Genomic DNA, 18,808 nt, shown 5'->3' on the forward strand with positions numbered 1-18,808 from the left:
AGGAGCATTTATAAAATTTTGAAGTTGGGAAAGGATCTCAGTCCAAGTCAGCTACTCCATAGGTGGCTACCTGCAACCTACAACACTCCTGAGACCTGAACCAGTTTAAAATGTCATTGAAAAATATTTAACAAAATAAATAAAAATACAATAGAAGATAAATTCATTACATTTTAAAGTCAATATGTGGCTCTCAGGAATTATTTATATATAGGTTAGTGACCTCTGTTTCTATTTTAGTTTGATACCATTGATTTAATTCATTCCCTACCTAAAGCAGAATCCCTGATACAAATGATCATTCAGCTTTCAGAGACCTGCAGTGACAGAAAGTTTCTAGCAGCACCACCCCCCCATTCCATTGTTGGATACTCCTAATTATTAGGAAGCTTTTCCCTAGGTTGAACAAAAATCCATCATAACTTTTACCCATTGGTCCTAGTTCTGGCTTCTGAGGTCAAATGAAAAAAGTCTAATCCCTCTTCCATATGACAGTCCTTCTAGCATTTGAAAACAGTGGTCATGTCCCCACTAAGTCTTATCCTTCTCCTATTTGTTAAGTAACAGTGGTGAAAACAACAGATCCTTTCTGATATTCTTCTGGAAAACATTGGTCTATTAGAAAGGACAAGTTCTCCTCTGCTCCTTCCTCTCTGTGTGATCTTAGGACAAGTCACTTAACCTCTGTGTCTGATTTATCTTTTAGATCTAACATTCTCTTACCCTTTGCTCCTTTCTTGCTCAGATGATTATCAAGTAAAGGCCAGAACAGGGCCTTGCACATGAGAAGGAATCAGTAAATTTTTATAGACTGATTTATAGAAACAATACTGTGTTCCATTATCCTTTTGGTTTTTCTTTCTCAAATTCTAGCCAAACTGGCTGCCAAGATCCATGATAAACTTCACCAACAGTTGGATCCTCGGTAGAACAGATAGCTTGGTTGACTTTTGAGATGTAAGCAAATAGTGGGGCATCCATCTCCCTCTCACTCTGTGCATAGAACCCCTCAAGATCTGAGAGGGAGCTCTCCTCTGAATGACCTGTTAGGGTCAAAATGTCACTTTTCTGGAAATCAGAGGTAAGGGATGCTGATTGATGATACTTAATTTATTTTGTCCAGAGTTAGTGACTAACCATTCTTCTTAAATCACATGACTCTTTGTTTTTTTGTCCCTAAAGATGAGCTCAATGATGTTTCCTCATTGTGCTTTTGGTTAGTGGAAGAGACTGATCCCATGACCATTGTGGCATTAGCTTTCATGATCCTCTGCATGTGCTTTGTTACAGACTTTCCGCCTCTACCGAGAGTACAAGGACCACATCCTTGTGAAGGCCTTTGTAGAGTGTCAGAAAAGAAGTCTTGTGAATCGCCGTCGTGTGAACCATACGCTGGGGCCCAAAAAAAGCCGTGCTCTGCCCTTCGTGCCCATGTCTTATCAGCTGTCGCAAACCTACTATAGGTAAGTGCCCACACATCTATCAGAACTCGGGGGAGGGAAGCTTAATATTTTACATTTTTCCAATTACATGTAAAAAACATTTTTGATGTTCCTTTTTAAAAAAATTTTTAAGTTCCAAATCATCTCCCTGCTTCCCTCCGCTCCCCCTTCATTGAGAAGGTAAGCAATTTGATATAGGTTATACATGTGCAATCATGTAAAACATTTCCTTATTAATCATGATGAAAGGAAACAGACACCCCCCCCAAAAAAAGATCAAGAAAAATAAAGTTTTAAAAAGTATGCTTTGATCTTCATTCAGATTCCATCAGTTCTTGGAGGTAAATAACATTTGTTATCATAAGTCCTTCAGAATTGTCTTAGATCATTGTATTGTTGATAATAGCTGATTCATTCACAGTTGATTATTGTACAATATTACGGCTACTATGTATAGTGTTCTCCTGGTTCTGCTTGCTTCACTTTGTATCAGTTCATGTAAGTCTTTTCAGGTTTTCCAAAAGCATCCTGCTCATCATTTCTTGTAGCAAAATAGTATTCTATTACAGTCATATACTACAACTCATCCAGCTGTTCCCCAATTGATGGGCATCCCTTCAAATTCCAATTCTTTGTCACCACAAAGAGAGTTCCTATAAATATTTTTGTACATATAGATTTTTGAGCAGAAGAAGCACAAGTCTGATCATATTACTTGGCAGTTCTGTAGAAGATGGATTGGAGGGAGGGGAGACTAGAAACAAAGATAACCAGTTGGGAAACTCTTACTATAATCCAGAGGTAACGAGTGCCTAAACTATATAAGGGGCTAAAATTCTAGCTAGTCTGTCTAAATAGCTAATGAGTGGTCACCAATAAATTATAAGCTTTAGCAAGAGTTAGACTTTTAAGCATTTATTAAGGGCAATAGGAATTTGGTAAAGAGAGAGAGAAAAGCCTAGATTCGTCTGTCTACCAAAGGGAGAGTGCATTTCTAGCTCCACTCCACCAGCGTCCTGACAAAAGAGAGTGAGAGCACCAGCCTTGCCCCCTCTTCCTCCCACAAGCAAATGTCACTTCCTGACGCCAAAGAAAAGCTGCATGGCCTTGCTTGCCCTTAGAGGCCTTCTCCTCATGGCAGGGCTTTCCTACTGTAAGTCTCCAGAAGATGGCAGCATTCCAATCATTATAGTCCCCCTGCTTTGTTTCTTCAAGAAACAAAGGGGTGTTTCCTTGATGAAACAGTCAAAAATAACAGAATATAATACCCTATGCTAACAATTAAAGGCTTCTAGAGGCTGGGTCATTGCCTCCAGGCATGCAAAATTAAAGCAACAATTAGTGTTAGAATTTGGAAAAGCTGTAGGAGTCAGAGGTTTCTCTGAAAAGGCATGATTGGGAGAGGGGGGGATATTTATATTGCCTTGTGTGAGCACCTTGCTCACTCTTCTAACAAAAATAAAAATAGAAAATTCACAAAAACAAAGCATTCACACGATCTTATCCCCCATTTGTCTGCTTAAACAGACTAAAATCAGGAACAGGGTACTTAGGGAGTTGAAAAAAACCCATTTGAAAATTTAAAGCGAAAACAGCTGGTATTTAGCAGTACTTTCCAATTTAAGGGGACAGGGATGGGGAAATTTCTTACCCAACCGGAAGATCAGAAAATAGAGATTCAGATTTCCTCTTCGTGGTCAGCCATCTATAAGGGGCTAAAATTCTAGCTAGTCTGTCTAAATATCTAATGAGTGGTTGCCAATAAATTATAAGCTTTAGCAAGAGTTAGACTTTTAAACATTTATTAAGGAGAATAAGAATTTGGTAAAGAGAGAGAAAAGCCTAGATTCATCTATCTACTAAAGGGAGAGCACATTTCTCGCTCCACTCTGCACCAGTGTCCTGACAAAAGAGAGTGAGAGCACCAGCCTCACCCCCTCTTCCTCCCACAAGCAAACATCACATCCTGACGCCAAAGAAAAGCCGCATGGCCTTGCCTTCAGAGGCCTTCTCCTCATGGCGGGGCTTTCCTACAGTAAGTGTCCAGCAGATGGCATCACTCCAGTCGTTAAAACTAGGATAAGTGCTATGTAATGAAGAAAAGGAGACAAATGTAAGAGGTATTATAGAAGTAAAATTGTTTAGATTTGACAACTGATTGACTGTTGGGAATAAAAAGTAAGCATCGATGAGGTTTGATCCTTGATGATTGGATGAGTGATGGTGCCCTCAACAGAAATAGGGAAATGTGAAGAAGGGAGTAGGTTGGAAGATCATGAACTCTCTTTTGAACAAACTGCATTTGAGATGCCTATAGAACATTGAGGTAGAATTGGAGATACAAGATTAAAATTCAGAACAGAGATTAGGACTGAATATATAGGGGAGTCATATGGATAATGATGATAATTGAATACATAGGGACAGATGAGATCACCTAGTTTAGAGAAATTTGAGAGAAAGAAGAAGAGTCCCCAGGCCAGAGCCTTGGGAGACATCCACACTTAGGGGATGGGACATGGATGATCATCTAGCAAAGAAGACTGAGAAGAGCATTCAAAAGGGGAAGGGGAAGACCTAGGAGAATACCATGTCATGAAAGCCAAGGAGAGAGAATATCAGGTAGTTTAAGGACTGAGGAAAAAGAGTCAACAGGTGATTGGTCACCTTGAAGAGAGCAATTTTGGTGAGTGGTGGGGTCCAAAACTGGATTGCAAGGGTTTGAGAAGTGAGTGGTAAATGAATAAACGGAAACACCAAATATAGACAGCTTTTAGTTTGGCTTAGAAAAAGGGGAAGGTGTAAGATGATAGCTTGAGGAAAAGGCAGGATAAAATGAAGAACTTCCTTTTTGTTTCTTAAGATGAATGAGTCCTGGCAAATTTTATAGGCACCTGGAAGGAGCCAATAAACAGAAACATGAAAGGAAATGCTTAAGAAAGTAAATTCTCAAAAGAGATGGGAAAGGATGAAAACAAAAGCAACACGTAGAGGGGTTACCCTTGGCAAGGAGAAGAGCTACCTCTACCTCAGATACTGGAGCAAAAGAGGACAAGGTAGAGAGGTTTTAAAGTAAGGAGTTAAGAGAAAGCAGAGGCTCATGGTGGGTGACCTTTTTTTCTCAATAAGGCAGAAGGTGAGTCCCTCAACTAAGAGGCAAGGTGAGTAAGTAGAGTGGATGGTGTGGGAGGCCTGAGAAGAGGTTTAGAATGGCCACTGTGAGAAGTGAGTCTGTTAGGGAAGAATAAAAGTATTATCAAATGTACCCACAAAGGCTTAGCTGAGATTAAATAGCAAATTTTTAGTGAACTAGAGTTCAAATTCCATAATAATGTTTCATTCAAGCAACCAGAATCATATATTTAAAGCCTAAAGGATCCTTAGAAATGATCAGCTCTCACATTTGTTTTGTAGATGAGGAAAATAAGGACAAGAGAGGTTAAATGATTGCTCTCTCCAAAGTTACCAGTGATCTATCTGTTCATCGCCAAATCTAATGGCCTGATCTCAGTGCTCCTTGACCTCTGTAACTTTTGATACTCTCTCTCACCATCCCCCATATCCAATCAGCTGTTAAGTCCTATTGATTCTGCCTTTGCAATAACTCTCGTCTAAGACCCTTTCTCTTCTCTTGAATCGGCCTCCACCCTGCTGCAGGCCCTCCTATTGCAGTAGCCTTCTGGTGGGGCTCCCTGCCTCAAGTCTCTTCCTATTCCTTGTCCATTCTCCACTCAGCTGTCCAACCGATTTACCCAAAACACAGGTCTGACAATGTCACCCCTCCCCCAATTCAGTAAACTCCAGTGGGTCCCTATCACCTCCAGGATCAAATATAACATCCTGTTTGGCTTCATAACCTGGACCCTTCCCACCTTTCCGGTCTTCTTATCCCTTACTCCTGTCCACATACTTAATGATCTCGTGATTTGAGTCTCAGCAATGACCACTTTCTGCAAGAAACCTTTCCTCATCCCCTTTAATGTTAGTGCCTTCTCTCCTCTTTTATCTCCAATTTCTCAAACGTGGGAGGGCATGGTGGTGTGGGTACGTACGTACGTACACGTACACACACACACACACACACACACACACACACACACACGGTTTGTCTATGGTTGTTTGCCTGTTGTCTCTCCTACTGGGCTTTGAGCTCCCTGAGCACAGGGAGGTTTTGCCTTCCTTCCGTCCCCGGGGCTCAGCACATGTGGCTGGCACTTAGTAGGTGCATAATGAATAATTGTTGACTTTTTGCCCAAAGTCATCCAGATGTTAAGCAGCAGAGGCAGGATGAAAACCAGGCATGATTTGAAATCATTTATTCGTTTAACCTTCAAATTGCACATGTAGGAAGGGACATGGGCCTGAAAATGTAGAGGAGATTTAAAAAGAAAGTCTTTCATCTCCATATGAATTTGAGATTTGTTTTCATTTAAAACCCAAATAAGTTTTTTTCCCCCTTTAGCTCTACCCTGAAGCTCTCTTCTTGCTTCTTCCTTATTTGTTGTTTCTTCCCCTCCAATGCTTAGGATTTTTACATGGCGATTCCCCAGTACAGTCTGCACAGAGTCGTTCCAGTTCTTTGAGAAAATCAAGGCTGTTGGCCAGGCGGACCAGCCAGATAGTTTCTCCTTCAAGGAACCAGAAAGTGCTATGACTGACATGGTGGCATTTTCACTGGACGGCCCCGGAGGCCACTGTGTGGCCATTCTCAGCCTTTTCTCTCTGGGCCTTCTTGCGGTGGATGTGCGAATCCCTGAGCAGATTGTGGTGGTGGACAGCTCCATGGTCGAGAATGAAGTCATGAAGAGGTAAGGCCGGCAGTTGCCATATAGCCCAGGACCTTGGGGCCTCCAGAGCACACACACCCCCCATGCCCCACCCCCCAGCCAGAGGAAAACAGCAGCAGCAGCAATGCTGTGGTTGGGGTCGTGGTGATGGTTATTCACCTTTCTGGAACCCTTCGCATCTCCCAAAGTGCTACTCTCACTTTTTTATTAGATAGAGGTAAAGCTCAGATTAAATCTTTGTCCGTGATCACATCACCACTAAGTGTTAGATCCAGGATTTGAACGCAGGTCTGCTGCCTCCAAGTCCAGTGCTATTTCTACAACAGCATGACTTCCCTTAGAATGTAGGATGTGTTAAGGACCTGAAAGAGCTTTAAAGATCATCTGTCTAGTATAACCCCCTCATTTTATAAATGAGGAACTGAGGACCTGGGAAGTGCCCAAGGTCATACCACTAGTCAGGGGCAGAGTCTCATTGGACAGTCTGTTGGGTTTACATGTTTTTATAGGTTTATTCATTTGGAGAACTTTTTAAAAGGGGGAAATAGAGGATCATAAGAGGGACCTAGGTGACAAAAAGGGTAGACTGAAGTTAAAATCAGATGATAAAAGTATTTAAATTCAGTAGACTTCCATTAAGTACCTACTGTTCAATTGCATGAGCTATTAAGGACATAGTGTTTACAAAACAGTGTGCTCTGCCCTGGAGGCAGATATGAAGATTAAATAAGACATTTGATTTCTGACCTCTTAGAGTCATTACACTGTAATGGAGGGGGGTGGGGGGGAGTGTGTGTGTCTATATTACAAATTTGTTTGGTTGGTTTCTTGGGGTTTTTTAGGGCAATGAGGGTTAAGTGACTTGCCCAAGGTCACACAGCTAGTAAGTGTCAAGTGTCTGAAGCCGGATTTGAACTCAGGTCCTCCTGAAGTTCCAAGGCCAGTGCCTTATCCACTGTGCCATCTAGCTGCCCCTTGTTTGTTTGTTTTTGAGGGGCATTGAGGGTCAAGTGACTTTCCCAGGGTCACACAGCTAGTAAGTGTCAAGTGTCTGAGGCCGGATTTGAACTCAGGTACTTCTGAATCCAGGACCAGTGTTCTATTCACTGCACCACCTAGCTGTCCCCTTATATTACAAATTTGAACATGTGAAATGCTTAAGACAGATACAAGGTGATTTTTCAAGATAAAAGAAAAGAAAGATCATTTCTAACTGGGGAAAATCAGGGAAGGCTTTTTGGAGGAAGTAGCATTTAAGTTGGTCTTGAAAGGTGCCACAGCATAGAGCACAGTATCATCAGAGGCCGAGATACAGGAAGGCCGTTAATGTAGGCGGCAGTGAGCAGTCTGGTTTAGAGAAGTAGTGTGACATAAGGCTGCATGGCACAGATTGGAACAGTTAAATGTCAAGCTAAGGAGTGTGGTCTTTATCCTCTAGGCAGTAAGGAGCCATGGAATGGTGTGCTTTTTTTTAAAGCAAAATGTGATATGTAATATGGTCTCTGTGTGTTAGGAAGATGAATTTAGCAAATGTGTGAAAGATTGGAGTTAGGGGAAGAGGTTAACAAACTTTTGCAGTAGTTCAAACAAATGGTAATCAGGATGGCCAGCCTAGATGACCACTAAGCCATCACAAGTCTAAGTGTCACCAATAGCCTTTACCTTCAACAAGTTTCTATCCTAAAAGAGATAGAACAAATAAATAGACCCTTCTCTTATGGTTCATTTTGAGTCTTCTCTTGAAAGAGGGCAGTTTGTTTAGATAAATACCTTTTTTTTCCCTCTTAGCTTGGCAAAGGATGGTAGCTTGGAAGATGACGATGAAGAAGAAGAAGAACTGGATGAGGGTGGTGCAGCCAAACGCAGGATTGAAGTGAAACCCCACCAGGCTTCCCACACTAACTACTTACTGATGAGGGGCTACTATGCCCCTGGGATTGTCAACACTAGGAACCTGAACCCCAATGACAACATTGTGGTGAATTCTTGCCAGATGAAAATGAAGCTACGGTGTACCCCACTGCCCACTCACCTCAAGCTCCCCGGTAAATGCCTCCTTCTTAGAACTTTGTGAACACAGGCACAGCCAGTAGCTTGATGTTATCATTCCTGTTCAGGTGGACTTCTTGCACAGAAAGAACAGGTGTTCCAGACTCAGGGCCAGAAAGCAAGAATCCTGGGAGGCAGGCTGTGCCCTTAGCCAGCCAGACAAAGCAGTGTGTGGCTAGACACATGAAGTGTGGGGCGGGGGGAGGGGTGTCACTTTTTGGTCTGCCTGCCCCAATTCATTCCTTGCCCTAGGTGCTTTTCCTCCTTGGAGAGAAATGACAGGTGATTTACAGAATTTTTTTATCTTTGTACCCTGAAACCCTTCTCAGACCTCAGACTTAATTCTTTGGCCTTGAAAACCTCTTAGAAAGCCAGCTTTGAAGCAATGCATGCAGTCAGCACTTAATAAATGTTTGGACAGTGAATAAAATACAGAAGAGATCTAGTTGAATAATTGTTTTCTGAGGGCTGCCAGAGTGCACCAGGCCCTGTTCCTACACTGGATATGGAGGCCAGTAAGACTAGATCAGGGCCCCACAAAACTTACAGGCCCATTGGGAAGACAAGATAGAAACACACGAACAGTAGGGAGCTCTGAGATTGTGCTCATGTTAATCATGGATGTCAGGATAGTACATATAGTCAATTGACAAACGGATTGTATAGACAGTGATTGCTGTAGGAGGTCAGAGGACACTGCACTGGGCAGGCCAGGAGGTTTTACAAAGGAAATGGAGGTTAGTTGCATCTGAGATTTAAAGCATGCCTCGGGTTTGGTTCAGTGCAGATCAGAGAGAAGGACATTCCAGGCAAGGCAAGGAAAAGTGTGAGGAAGGAAGGTACAAGGTTTATTCAGGGCCTGGTAAACAAACCAGTTTAGAAAAGAAGAGTTAGGAATCTTTCTGCTTCTCGTCATGTGATAGTTTGGAAAATTTTCTGCTCCATCCATGATGATCCGGTTTGTTCTCTTTGCAGTGACGTCTGTAATGGATCAGTTAACGGTTGGGGTGACCTGCCTCCCTGATACTTTTACCAGGTTGATAAATACTCAAGAAAATCCCTGCAACATAGATGAGCTTGTCCAACAACTGAAGAGTAATGGGTATACACCTGCAGATGTGTCAGCTGCTTTGGAGCTCCAAAACACCATTGCAGCTTCTTCCCATTTTGGGGTGGACAAGGTGGAGCTGAGCACCCAGTTCTCCAGCTTAGAGAAGATAGACTGTGAGCGCACAAGGACCCTCCCAGAGTACATCCAGGTCAGCTGGGCATCAGTTTTCATGATCAGTTTTAGTGTAAACTGGCCACTGGAGGAATCTAAATACAAAAGTTCTTTGAAACATATTAGCTCAATACTAAGAGCCCACATTTTTGTAGCACTTTTCACTTGCAAAATGCTTCCTGCACAGCAGCTTGTGAAGGCAGTAGTTGAGGGGTGAAGAGCACAGTGCTGACTCACAAGATGGCAGAGTGCTCACGATGTCTGAGGTTGGCGGGATTGCCATTCTAGTACATCCTATGCAGGGAGCATTTTGGCAAAGTTAGGATTCAGTTGGGGCCTTAGGCAAAGAAGGAACCTTTCTCAGACCTGCCACTGCTTTTCCAGATTCAAAGCCAAGAACAATCTCTCTCCCCCCCCCCCCCAGGGCAATGAGGGTTAAGTGACTTGCCATGGGTCACACAGCTAGTAAGTGTCAAGTATCTGAGGTCAAATTTGAACTCAGGTCCTCCTGAATCCAGGGCCAGTGCTTTTATCCACTGCAGCACCTAGCTGCCCCGCAAGAACAATCTTTAAAATAATTGCTCAACAAGTGATCATTTTTACAGATAAAAATCACTCTTTTACACTGTGCTGGGGCTTCAGAGAGTCAGAAGTCAAAACAACATGAGTCTCTGTTCTGTACCCCACAGCAATTTCACATCCGAGGCATTCTGGGAGACTGTAGACAAGTTGCAGATCTGTTGTACCTATGGTGGACTCACTGGTCCAGAACTTTTTTTTTTTTTTGGTGAGGCAATTGAGGTTAAGTGACTTGCCCAGGGTCACACAGCTAGTAAGTGTTAAGTGTCTGAGGCTGGATTAGAACTCAGGTCCTCCTGAATCCAGGGCCAGTGCTCTATCCACTGTGCCACCTAGCTGCCCCCAGAACATTTTTTAAAATGGGTCTCTACCTTCCCCTGGATTAATCAGGACTGGGAATGTTCCATGGACATTGGAGGAAAAGGGAATATTCCAGTAACTACTGTTTATCCTTAGCAGTAGAAAAAAATAAAACCATTTAGTTCTTCTCTGATCTTAGGATCATCTCTCTTTTGTGTATCCTGTATATATAATGTTTTAAGGCCTTTCGAGATGCAGGAATCTTAACTTTAACCCCAGAAAAAGATCTGAAATTCTCAGGGAACAGTTTGGATTGATTTCATATGACCTGCTCTCACTACTGGCCCTGAAATCTGAAGCTGGGAATAGGGAGTGAGTAGGTGGTGAACCTCCCATATTGTAACCACCAGTCCATATTGAAAAACACTCAAGAGACTGCAGGAAGCCTTTTTTCCCACATAGGACTCTAACTAGAGGTACATAGAATAACTTCTTCCAACCTTGTTGTAAAGATGAGGACACTGAGGCCCTGAGAACTTAATTGTCCAAGGTCATACAGCTGACTAGTGACAGCTAAGCCCCAACCTGGGCTCTCTACAAGGTGACAGGTCAGTTCTTCCTTTCCTTCCCACTGCAGCCAACTCAGACTAGCTGATAAGAGCCAGGTACAGACACCCTATGCCCCAGCCCACCTGTACAGTTGGTGCCCACATGCTTCCCATGAGGCCCCATCATCCTAGCTACATATTTGAGAAACAGTGAACTATAGGACCAGAAGCTAAGGAAGTGGATGCTGTCTGTGCCACCTGCTGGCCACCTCTCCAAACTACGTGTATTGCTGTATTCTTCTCCAGCAATCCCAGTCTCTGACAATTAGTGACTTAAAAGCCTTTATGATTCAATAGAACCCCCAGAGAAGATCACATCCCTCCCCCTGCCTCTAGATGGGCAAATAGATTGATGCCTATTTAAAAGGCATTTAAAATAAGCATGTATCCAGGACATAAAGAATTCATGATAGGGGCAGGAAGGTGGCGCAGTGGATAAAGCACCGGCCCTGGATTCAGGAGGACCTGAGTTCAAATCCAGCCTCAGACACTTGACACTTACTAGCTGTGTGGCCCTGGGCAAGTCACTTAACCCCCATTGCCCCGCCCCAATTAAAAGAAAAAAAAAGGAATTCATGATGACTGAGTCTGTCCCTCCCTTCTGGTCTGATTTTAATAGGAAGTGTATGTTTATGGATCATTAGTGTTAGTTATAAACAGGATTCCCTTAGCCAAAGCTACAATTCTCACTTCCTCAAGAGAGTCTCCATTTCCTCAAGGTAGAGTCACTAAATTCTCAAAACAGATTTAAATTCACTTTCGTTTTTGTTTTGGTTTGGTTTGGTTTTGGTGAGGCAATTAGGGTTAAGTGACTTGCCCAGGGTCACACTGCTAGTAGGTGTCAAGTGTCTGAGGCCGGATTTGAACTCAGGTCCTCCTGACTCCAGGGCTGATGCTCTATCCACTGCACCACCTAGCTGCCCCCACTTTCATTTTTAAAAATAAATATGTCTGCACCTTGAGATGAGGGCCTCAGGAGAGGGATGGGGAACAAAGTGCTGGTATTGAAAAATCAAACAAGTTAACTTTTTAAAAGCTGAGTTGGGGGCAGCTAGGTGGTACAGTGGATAAAGCACCGGCCCTGGAGTCAGGAGGACCTGAATTCAAATCCAGCCTCAGACACTTGACCCTTAACAGCTGTGTGACCCTGAGACTTAATCCTCATTGCCCCGCCAATTAAAAAATAAATAAATAAAATGAAATAAAATAAAAGCTGAATCACCACCCTCCCTAGCCTTTGGCAAGCAGGTAGGACCAACCAAGAAGTGACAAGGTGGAGCTGACTCTAGGTATTGAGATGAAATGCCTTCATTCTCTCTTTCCAAAGCAGGGGGTGAAAAGGGTATCCTTTAACCTTCCACATACTGGGTTTCTTATGGCCAACTCAGTCCAGCAAAGTTAGGCTGCCCTACTTCTATGTCCCATCAAGGAGAGAAGACAGCCAACAAATACTCGCTAAGGTGGGCCTTTCTGCTTTTCCTAGGACCTCTTGGCTCTGCACCAAGTGTTGGAAGTTGGAGGCAACACTGTGCGCCTGGTGGCAATGATCTTTGCCGATCCCTGGCTCTTACACTCAGTGCGCTTGAAGAACAAGGAGGAGGAAGCTGAGGTACAGACAGAGGATCTTCCCCAGCCTGGCCAGAAACTGCAGCTGAGAACCCAGGAGGAGCTTTCCCAAGAGAAGAGCTCCCCTGAGGAATCTGAACTGGCTCCTCGGGAGACCAAGAGGAAGGCGCTGCCCGACAGTGGCGCGGGCTCTGACCCACCTCCAGAGGGCACAGAAGCTGATTTGGAAGGAATGAAGGAGCCTCCCACAAAGAAGGCTGTTCTGAAAGATGTCCGCCTAGAGCACTACCCCAGTCCAACTGAAGAGAGGGGGGCTCTCTCCGAAGACGGAGGAGCAAGAACCCTAGAAACTCCAGCACCCAGAGTTCAGTCGGAATCAACTGAAAGCGACTCTCCCGTACGGGTACCAGGGCCTGAAGGCAGCCAGGCAGATGCCGGTGGTCTGGAAATCCCAGGCACAGAGCAGCTTGGAAACCAGCCCCAGGCCCCAGAGGGCTGTGAGGACCCAAAAGGTGTGGCAGCGACTTGAGCACCCTTTGAATTGACATTGACACTGGGTCCTTCTTTCTCCCCAGATTATTCAGTTACCACTGCAGGCCAGGTTCTAGCCCATGGGTTATGGTGGGAGAGAATTCAGATTTTCTTGTTAATATATCACTTTGTATTCAGCTCAACAGCTCTCAAAGTACGCTCACATACATTGTCTCACTTGAACCCAAAAATAACTCCGTGAAGAGTTAGGGTGGTTTTTATTATTTTCATCTTACCAAAGAGGAAACAGGCTTAGAAAAGTTAAGTGACTTGCCTAAGGTTATGGAACTAATAAATATCTGGGACAGGACTCCTTCTGACAACCTGTCCAGTGCTCTTTCCCCTATGATACGCATAAAATCTTAGCGGTTTGGAGGGACCTTGGTGGGGATCTCATCCAAAGTCTTACCTTACCCACTGTATCTACTGCATCTCAGACAGATGGTCATCATCCAGACCCTACTTAAACACTTTCTGGCAATTCGTCCTTGGTGCTAGGCATGCAGAGGCCCCTCGCAGCTTTTCAAACCCAGGTTCAGGTTAACTAAAATGTTAGCATAACAAAACTTCATTATTAAGCAGCATGTTATATTCAGAAAAATCCCAAAGCATATTCTTATTTTGTCTGTACATGTCCAAAGGCACTACTTCCCTGAGACGCCAACACCCCTTGAGGCAGTGCCTCTTTCCACAAGGAAGTATTTAAATGTTATCACCTACCCTTCCTTACTCCATTATAACCTAGTCTTCCTCTCCTATCATATGTTTGTTAGCCTAAGTATGTCTTTTTCAGATAGTCAGTCTTTATTGACTTCTCGGAGATATTACTCGGGTTCATATTCTTAGTAATGAGCACAAAGCCCATCTTTCTACAAGCCCTTCCTGGAGACCAGCCCAAGGGGAATGATTCTTGTTCTTGTGGAAAAGTATATATGTAATGCCCTCTGTGTTTTGTTTTTTTCCTAACAGAAAATCTTGGAGCAGGCAGCCTGTCCCAAGCAAACCGGGAAAAGTGAGTAGAATTCAGGGATTGCTTTTTCACTTAGGTTTCATTGATACCTTTTGTATTTCAAACTAAGGTGGTTTCCAGCATACCATGCCTACTAACATAGAACATTCCCTTATAACAAAGAAAAACAAGTAAGCAAAACTGACTTCTATCAAGACTAAGCACATACAGCCTTTCCCCTCTGTTTTTCTCCTCATCCCCAGATGTTGACTTACCAGTAACATTAATGCCAGGTATCAGCACTAAATCTATCTTCTTTCTCTCCACCAGGGACTGTGAGAATGTCTGCTTCATTGGCAGGCCCTGGCGCATTGTGGATGGCCATCTGAATAAGCCAGTCTGTAAGGGGATGATGGAAGCTGTCCTCTACCACATCATGACCAAGCCTGGTATCCCTGAGAATACCCTGCTGCAGCACTACCAAGGAGTCCTGCAGCCTATTGCTGTGTTGGAGATTCTCCAGGTATGTAGACAGGCATAGAAAAAGATGCTTGTTCTCCAGAGCACAGATGACAAAGACTCACTTTTAGGTTCAGTCATGCTTTGGAGAACAAGGAAACAGACATACAAATTCTCTGACTTCATATGGTCCCTTAGCAATTTGGGTCTCCCATCTTACAAGTAAGAGGATGTGGATAATTCAGTGCAGACCATCTACTGTGCTGGCTAAAAAATTCCAAGTACCTGTCCTTCTGACATGAGTACATTCTTAATTCAAAGGCTGCCAGAACTGAGAGATCCAGGGATCATCCAGTCTAGTCACTTAACGAGCAAGCATTTAGTAAGAACCTGCTGGGGACAGAAAAAAAGGCAAAACCAAACAATCCCAAGTCTCTGTTCTCAAAGAGCCCATAGTCTGTTGGGGGAGAAAACATACAAATAGCTGTGTACCTAAAAGATATGTATCATGTATCTCAGAGGGAAGGTACTAGCAGTGGCAGGGACTAGGCTAGACCTTCTGCTGGCAGAAGGTGAATGTCAGCTGATTCTGCTGATGGAGGACAGAGGGGAAGAGTGAGCATCCCACACACAGGCCCTTATTTGACAGGTGAAAGACCTGAGGCCCAGAGTTTGAATGACTTTCCCAAAGCCACATATCTAGTAAGAGGGAAACTTGTACTAGGACTTGAATTCCTAACTCAGGTTGGATGCTTTTTCTCACTGTGCCGTGAACATCAAGTTTATACGTGAAAAAAAGTTCTCTTTGCATAGGTACTCAGATAATATAAAAAGAAAAATAATCTAGAGAGAGACTGCATGACGACTAGCACTCCTCAAATTGAGGGTCTGTGGGTGAGCAGACCAAAAAGTACACAGGATGAAAAGGTTCAGACTAGTAGTGGGACACACCAATCTGTCTAAAAGACAAAATCTTAAAGCCTGTCTTTGTTATTTTCTCAGGGTCTGGAAGTTCTTGGCTGTATCAGAAAATTCTTTCTAAAAAAGCCACCTGGAGTCTCCCTTTTCTCCAAACCAGCAATTGAAGAAGAGGTGATGGCCCCTGGCGTGAGTGAGAGACCGACCATATTTTATGAGCCCACCATAGACTGTACACTCCGCATGGGCCGTGTATTCCCACAGGAAGTGAACTGGAACAAATGGGTGCAGATGATCCATTTGTAAGAAGACTTGTTTGCATTTACTTCTCCCAACATCGCTGTCACAGGATGCCTTTCCCCAGGCTGGTCTCATGGCATATCTTTGTAGGAGCATCTGGGGCACCGAGGGGTCACAGGCTTAATATAAGCCCAGTCTAACACGGTCCATCCAGACTGTGTTTTGTTCAGCTGCCAACAGCAGGTGCTGAATGAATGCCTCATGCACCCTCTTCCTCTGTCACATAGGGAGGGGAGGGATCTGGCTTTGGGAATAGGAATTCAAACTGTAGCTTCTGAATGTCAGAGTTCTGAGGAATGTTACTGGGGAAAGTGGGCCTCACTAGTTGTCCAGGGAGCCCCAAAGAGCCTTATGATTCACTCTTCCCAGCAGGCTCACTTTGGTGCTTCTTCTATTAGCTAGTCCCAAGGCTTAATGCACTGAGCTGGTAAGGAGCAGCCCCAAGTTTCACCTGTGGAATGGGGCCTGATGTTGAATGTAAATATGTGATGCTACATATATGCTCCCTCCAAGTCATCCCATCCCCACAACCCACCTTTTTTATACCACTTGTATTGCTCTCTCAGTCACTGCAGTTGTGTGCTTTTTTATTGTAAATGAAGTTGTTCTGATGTATAAAAGCTTTGGTTTCATTGAATTGGGGGGCCCATAGGAGTGCTAGTTCTTCTTAATCCTCTTTTGGAAACAGTGCAGTCCCCACCACATCGTGGCATACTCCCATAATATTAACAGCTGGCATCAACATCGTGCCATTCAGGTTTACAATGTGTTTGTGTAACATTTGATGCTCACAGTGATGCTGATGAAGGTAGGCTAGATCTTGGAATCCCCCATTTTACAGATTTTTTTTTTAAGTGAAGACTCAAAATGGTTAAATGACTTATCCAAGATCACCAGTACTGGAATAGGAATCCTGTCCACAGTTACTCAGTCAACAAATGCTTACTAAGCATCCCCTAAACGTTGCTGTGTCAGGGCCTGGGGATACAGTTACAGTGAATGAACTGATTCCTCCTCAAACTCTGATGCAAACATCCCAAGTGGTCATTCAGCCAGCCTCCACTTGACCCTGGTGATCAGGATTACATACAACTCACCAACAGCAACTCACTCTATTTTTGTACAGCTCTAATTATCAAATAACTTCTTCCTTCTACTGAAACAAAATCTACCTCCTCTGCAGCTTCTAGTTCTGCCCTCTGGGACTGAGCAGAATAAATCTAATCCCTCCTCCATTTGAACCTGGGTCTTCTGATACCAGATCCAAAAGACTGCTTGAGAGTCATCAGGAGGGATGAGGGAGTATGGGCCTGTGGCTTTGAGCTTAATCTGCTTACTGCCTAAGGACCTGTGTCAACACGCCAGGTTCAGGAGAGTACAGCAGTGTGGACGGTCCCTCTCATTCCTTCCATCTGGGCTGTGTAAGGTAATGGAAGCCAGAATCATACCAAAGGGGAAAGGAACCTGTAAATAGGAGTGCAGGGTAAAGCAGGAAGGTGGGAGGGTGTCTGGCATATCTAGATCTTACCGGGTTTTATTCAAAGCCAGATTTTCATAGGTTAAACATGTAGAACTATTTCTGTAAAGTTCAGAGAAGAAGAAAAAAAAAAACACCGGGCGGGAGAGGGTGGGATAATAAATGCTTTTAAGTATTTGAAATCCAAATTCCTTGATGGAAGTAGGGATTTGATTCACTCTACTTGGTGCTAGAAGTAAGAGCAAGGGGTAGAGCTTAGAGAGAGGGAGCTTGCAGCTCTTTATAAGGGAAAGCTTTCTGGTAATTCGATCTCTCCCAAAAAGGTATAGACAGCCCCAGGAGGTAGTGATTTCTCATCCCGGGAAGCCTTGGTTCAAGTAGATAACCATTGGTTGGGGAAGTTACAAAGGGGGTTTCCTCTTAGCTAGGGGTTGAACGTGATGCTCTCTGAGGAGGTCTGTTATTCTGAAAGGATGTAGGATTGTTTAAGACTAGATAGACCAGGGGCAGCTAGGTGGTGGCAGTGGATAAAGCACCAGCCCTGGATTCAGGAGGACCTGAGTTCAAATCTGGACTCAGACATTTGACACTTCCTAGCTGTGTGACCCTGGGCAGGTCACTTAACCCTCATTGCCCCGCCCCGCCCCCCCCCCCAAAAAAAGACTAGATAGACCAGCATTGTAAATGATTTTCTTGGGCCCATTAGGTTGCAGAAATTCAAATTAGCTTACACACACTCTCCCTTTTAATCACAGCCTCTTATTTTGTCCTGAGCACAATCTTAACTTTTGGGGAATCTTGACCTTTCTCCCTCCCTGTCATGTATCTGGTTTTAACTTGTACTTTCCTTCCGTCCTCTGCCCACCCAAAAAGCTGCCGTCTGCCCTGTATTTTTTTAATGTAAGTGAGTTGATATTTTTTTTAAAATTAATGAACTTGTGTGCTCTTTGGAGAACCACACTCCTCACATCCTCTCCTCCCCCTGCTCCCCAGAGAAATCCCAGCCAGTAGATAAGGGAACCCTGGCAGCTAGCTGTGTGGTTCAGAACAGGAAAGGAAGTACAACTTTTCAGGGGCTACAGGCCGTTAATGGCCTGCTCTGGTAAGAGATGAGTAAAGCTTCTGACCTCCACCAAAACCCACACTTTATAGAGATAGCCAGTAGGCGGCACAAAAAGCATTTGTTGCTAGCTGATTTCTCTAGTTCACTGTTTCTAGAAGAGGTGGATAAGCAGTACAATACAGTAGCAGTATAATAACCTAGTTCAACCTGCCCTTCCAGTACTAAAGTTCTCTCCCGCCTTGCCCTTCCTCTAAGGCAAAGTTCTCCCCACCCTCCTCAGGTTAATATTTGTAATGCCCCAAAGGACTCTAGAATGCTAGGGCTCTGAATGTTCAGGCGTTCAGTAGTGTGGGCCTCTTCAGTAATAGGAGGGGTATTTGTTGTTGTTTTGGTGGAGAGCAACACAAGTTTTGGAGGCTCCTGGAATAGGACAGGTTTGCCAGCAGCATTCAGAGAAGAGACTCCAAGGGCTGTCTGTGTGTCAGTACCCTGCCTCACCCTTCTCTTCTGTCTAAGCTCTGCAGCAATCATAGGGTTAGTAGGTAAGAAGATTCCCCC

At 43.9% G+C, this 18,808-nt stretch overlaps 1 protein-coding gene across 1 annotated transcript in view; it reads left to right on the forward strand.

The window, feature by feature from the left end:
• The window catches only part of GTF3C1 (general transcription factor IIIC subunit 1), a 125,207-nt gene extending 108,825 nt beyond the window's left edge, over nucleotides 1-16,382 (forward strand). The window contains exons 30-37 of the mRNA XM_043976649.1: nucleotides 1,291-1,463; nucleotides 5,969-6,250; nucleotides 8,018-8,274; nucleotides 9,254-9,537; nucleotides 12,471-13,065; nucleotides 14,054-14,096; nucleotides 14,364-14,556; nucleotides 15,495-16,382. Coding sequence (XP_043832584.1) covers nucleotides 1,291-1,463; nucleotides 5,969-6,250; nucleotides 8,018-8,274; nucleotides 9,254-9,537; nucleotides 12,471-13,065; nucleotides 14,054-14,096; nucleotides 14,364-14,556; nucleotides 15,495-15,716 — 2,049 coding nt within the window. The 3' untranslated portion in view covers nucleotides 15,717-16,382. The remainder of the gene's footprint in view (nucleotides 1-1,290; nucleotides 1,464-5,968; nucleotides 6,251-8,017; nucleotides 8,275-9,253; nucleotides 9,538-12,470; nucleotides 13,066-14,053; nucleotides 14,097-14,363; nucleotides 14,557-15,494) is intronic.
• The last annotated feature ends 2,426 nt before the right edge of the window (nucleotides 16,383-18,808 follow it).

The sequence above is a fragment of the Dromiciops gliroides genome, chromosome 1, assembly GCF_019393635.1.
Source record: "Dromiciops gliroides isolate mDroGli1 chromosome 1, mDroGli1.pri, whole genome shotgun sequence".
NCBI lineage: Eukaryota > Metazoa > Chordata > Mammalia > Microbiotheria > Microbiotheriidae > Dromiciops > Dromiciops gliroides.